Consider the following 4,132-nt stretch of genomic DNA (forward strand, 5'->3'; position numbering starts at 1 on the left):
GCTTTGCGGGGGGCGGAGCCTCATCCTCAGAGACACTTGCAGAACTTGCGTAGCGTCCAGATGATCCTATGGTCGTTACAACCCGAATAGCACAATACGACGTATGCAAAGTCCTGATTGACCAAGGAAGTTCGGTCAACATTTTATACTGGACAACATTCCAGAAGATGGCCCTGACAGAAGATGCTATAACACCCTTTCACGAACAGATTGTTGGTTTCGCAGGGGAACGTGTTGACACGCAAGGATACCTCGACCTAAGGACCCGCTTGGGCACCGGTGACAAATCCAGAGAAATCTGTGTACGCTTCCTGCTGGTCGAAGCCAATACTTCATATAACGCTATTCTTGGGCGTCCCTGCCTAAACGCTTTCGGAGCGATCATATCGACTCTGCATTTGGCGATGAACTTCCCGTCCGAAAGCGGCGAAATATGCACCGTTCGAGCATATCAGAAAACCTCTCGACAATGTTACACTGCCTCCTTAAAAGCCACGACTTACAGAAGGGAGAGAAGGCCTGAAGCTATCCTGGTCGAACTAGACCCGAGAACCAACACAGATGATCGGATTCAACCCCAGGGAGAGATTAAACCGTTCATCCTGGGGAAGAATGCTGAGCAAACTACTAACATAGGAGTTGATCTCTCTCCTGTCGACGAGAGCAACCTAACCGCACTAATGCGGTCCAATAACCACCTCTTTGCATGGAGCGCCTCAGATATGCCCGACATCCACCCTAGCGTTATCACACACAAGTTATCCATATTCCGAGAGGCTCGACTAATAGCGCAGAAGAAGAGAAGGCTCAGCACCGAGAAAAGGGTGGCCATACAAAAGGAAGTTGACAAACTGATCACGGCCGGATTCATCCGAGAAATAACATACACCACTTGGCTGACAAATGTGGTCATGGTGAAAAAGTCGAACGGTCAGTGGCCAAATGTGTGTGGATTTCACTGATCTCAACAAAGCTTGTCTGAAGGACAACTACCCCCTTCCCAGCATTGATCGCCTTGTGGACGGTGCCTCCGGACACACGGTCCTCAGTTTCCTAGATGCATACTCTGGGTATAACCAGATTCCGATGTATGCTCCAGACCGAGACAACATGACTTTTATCACTGAACAGGCCAATTACTGCTACGAGGTAATGCCCTTTGGCCTAAAAAATGCAGGCGCAACCTACAACCGACTCATGGATAAAATCTTCCACAATCAAATCGGGCGTTGTATGGAGGTTTACGTCGATGATATGGTGGTACGGAGCTGTTCCCATCAACAACACTTAAAAGATCTGGCAGAGGTCTTCCACCAACTCAAGCAGTAAGGTTTACGCCTCAATCCGTCCAAATGCACGTTTGGAGTATCAGCAGGTAAATTCCTGGGTTTTATGCTAACAAACCGAGGAATTGAAGCCAACCCGGACAAATGCCGAGCAATCCTGGAGATGAGAAGTCCAACCAAGTTGAAAGAAGTTCAATGCTTAGTCGGATGCCTCACCGCTCTATCACGGTTTACACCAAGGCTTTTCGACCACATCAAGCCGATACTCAAGAACATGAAGGAAAACGTCCCTCGACATTGGGACGATCATTGTGAGGTGGCCTTCTCCGTCGTCAAGAACATATTGACCAATCCGCCCATCATGAGCCGTCCGATAGAAGGATTTGACTTACAACTGTATCTGTCCGCATCCGGCCATTCGGTAAGTGTCGCCCTTATTCAAGAGGAACCAATGTTTAAACTCATTTATTTTGTTAGCAGAACCTTGCAGGGGGCCGAAGAATGATACTCGCAGGTGGAGAAAGAGGCATTAGCTCTACTAACAGTGGTCCAACGACTTCGTCCATACTTTCAAAGCCACCAAGTCATTATCCGAACCAACCATCCGGTCGCCAGGATCCTCAGGAAACCGGACCTAGCAGGAAGGATGGTTTCCTGGTCCATCGAATTATCCGAATTCGGCTTGCGTTTTGAGCCACAGGGCTCCATCAAGGGCCAACACTTAGCAAATTTCGCAGCAGAGCTACCCCAGGCGGCAGAACCGTCCGTGTGGAATCTGAACGTAGACGGATCCTCAGACAAAAGAGGAGGAGGAGCCTGTATAGTACTTGAAGGATCGAATGGTCTTCTTGTCGAGCAAGCTATATCCATCACATTCCAGCTCAGTAACAATCAAGCAGAATATGAAGCCCTCATCTGCGGACTACTCTTGGCCACCGAGCTGGACATCCAACACTTAGAATGCCGAATGGATTCTCAACTGGTTGTGGGGCATATTAACGGAACCTTCCAGGTCAAAGACAATCATCTATTACGTTACTATCACAAAGTCAGCGACCTCATTAAAGCGTTCGGCACTTTCAAAATCATCCATGTACCCAGGGCACAAAATTCCCGAGCGGATTTACTTTCCAAACTAACACATGCCCGTGGAAACTCCCAACTCACTTTGGTAATCAAAACCACGCTGGAACAGCCTCTTTTAGAGACTTGCTCCACCAGCATCATTCCTTCCAAAGCTGACTGGCGGCAAGATATAATACAGTTGATGATTCAGCAAGAACAGGATACACGGGTGAGTGCGGCCGATTCTAAACAAATCGCTCGCTTTACACTTATAGGAGATGATCTCTACCGACGTGGGTACACTACTCCTCTGTTAAAGTGTTTGTCTAGCGAAGAAGCCAAGTACGTCATGCAGGAACTACATCATGGAATTTATGGCTCTCACTCGGGTAAAAGAACGCTTAGAGCCAAGATATTACGAGCGGGTTTCTACTAGCCCACAATTGAGCAAGATTGTAAGGAGTTTGTCCAAAAATGCATTTCCTGCCAGTCCCACGGACATGACACTCAGATTCCCCCGTCCGAACTAATGGGTATCATATCTCCATGGCCCTTTGCTCAATGGGGAATGGACATAGCCGGACCCTTGCCGCTCGCAAAAGGACAGTGCAAATATCTCCTGGTGGCAATAGACTACTTTACCAAGTGGATCGAAGCAGAAGCCCTCGCAACAATCAGCGCCAGAAAAGTACAAAGCTTTATCTGGCACTTGATATGCTGATTCGACATACCACAGAAAATCATCACTGATAACGGTCGGCAATTCATCGACCGTACGCTGGAAGACTTTCTCAAAGGACTTGGCATCAAACATGTTACAAGCTCAGTAGAACACCCCCAAACCAATGGACAGGCCGAAGCTGCAAACAAAGCCATAATTTCCGAGTTAAAGAAATGCCTAAGGCAAGCTAAAGGCTTGTGGGTCGAAGAACTGCCTGAAGTACTTTGGGCTTACCGATGCACGCCGCATGAATCCACAGGTGAGACCCCATTTAGTCTCACATATGGCACCGATGCCATGTTACCAGTTGAAGTAGGGGAACCATCCCTTCGACAGCACATACAAAATATGACCCTCAATGACGAACAACTGAGAATGAACCTTGATACTCTACCCGAAAGGCGTGAGATTGCCCTAATAAAAAATGAAGCTCAAAAACGACTGATAACCAGGCGTTACAACACCAAAGTTAAGCCCCGTAATTTCACCGAAGGCGACCTTGTTTGGCGCAAGCGGGGTGACGCGCGAAAAAATAAGGCACATGGTAAGTTGGCTGACAACTGGGATGGACCTTTTCGAATCAGCGAAGATTTGAAGAACGGAGCATATCGACTGGAATACCTGGACGGAAAAGCTGTTCCTAACACTTGGAACATCACCCATCTCAAATTCTATTATAGTTAAAATTTTGTTATATTTTCGTTCATTGTCCTTCCAAGAATAATCTTCTCTTTCAGAATTATTTCAATGCAGTATTGCAACTCCATATCTCGTATACTATTTGTCAAACACACAACACACTAGACCGACCGTGTCTAGTCGCCTCAAGACCGACCACGTCTTGACATCTCATGGACCATTATGAACACCAATACACTGGACCGACTGTGTCTAGTCACCTCAAGATCGACAACATCTTGACATCTCATGGACCATAATGTCCACCAAGACACTGGACCGACCGTGTCTAGTCACCTCAAGACCAACTGCGTCTTGATAACTCATGGACCATAACGTCCATCAACACACTAGACCGACCGTGTCTAGTCACCTCAAGATC

The 4,132-nt window shown here is 47.4% G+C and overlaps 1 protein-coding gene across 1 annotated transcript; it reads left to right on the forward strand.

Annotated features, from left to right (window-relative positions):
* The first annotated feature begins 1,449 nt into the window (after positions 1–1,449).
* LOC106755222 lies at positions 1,450–2,787 on the forward strand. The gene is made up of 2 exons (XM_014637335.1): positions 1,450–1,707; positions 1,801–2,787. The coding sequence occupies exons 1-2, from the start codon at positions 1,450–1,452 to the stop codon at positions 2,785–2,787; spliced, it is 1,245 nt and encodes a 414-aa protein (XP_014492821.1).
* Positions 2,788–4,132: the final 1,345 nt, after the last annotated feature.

This window comes from Vigna radiata, unplaced genomic scaffold (genome assembly GCF_000741045.1).
Source record: "Vigna radiata var. radiata cultivar VC1973A unplaced genomic scaffold, Vradiata_ver6 scaffold_466, whole genome shotgun sequence".
Taxonomy (NCBI): domain Eukaryota; kingdom Viridiplantae; phylum Streptophyta; class Magnoliopsida; order Fabales; family Fabaceae; genus Vigna; species Vigna radiata.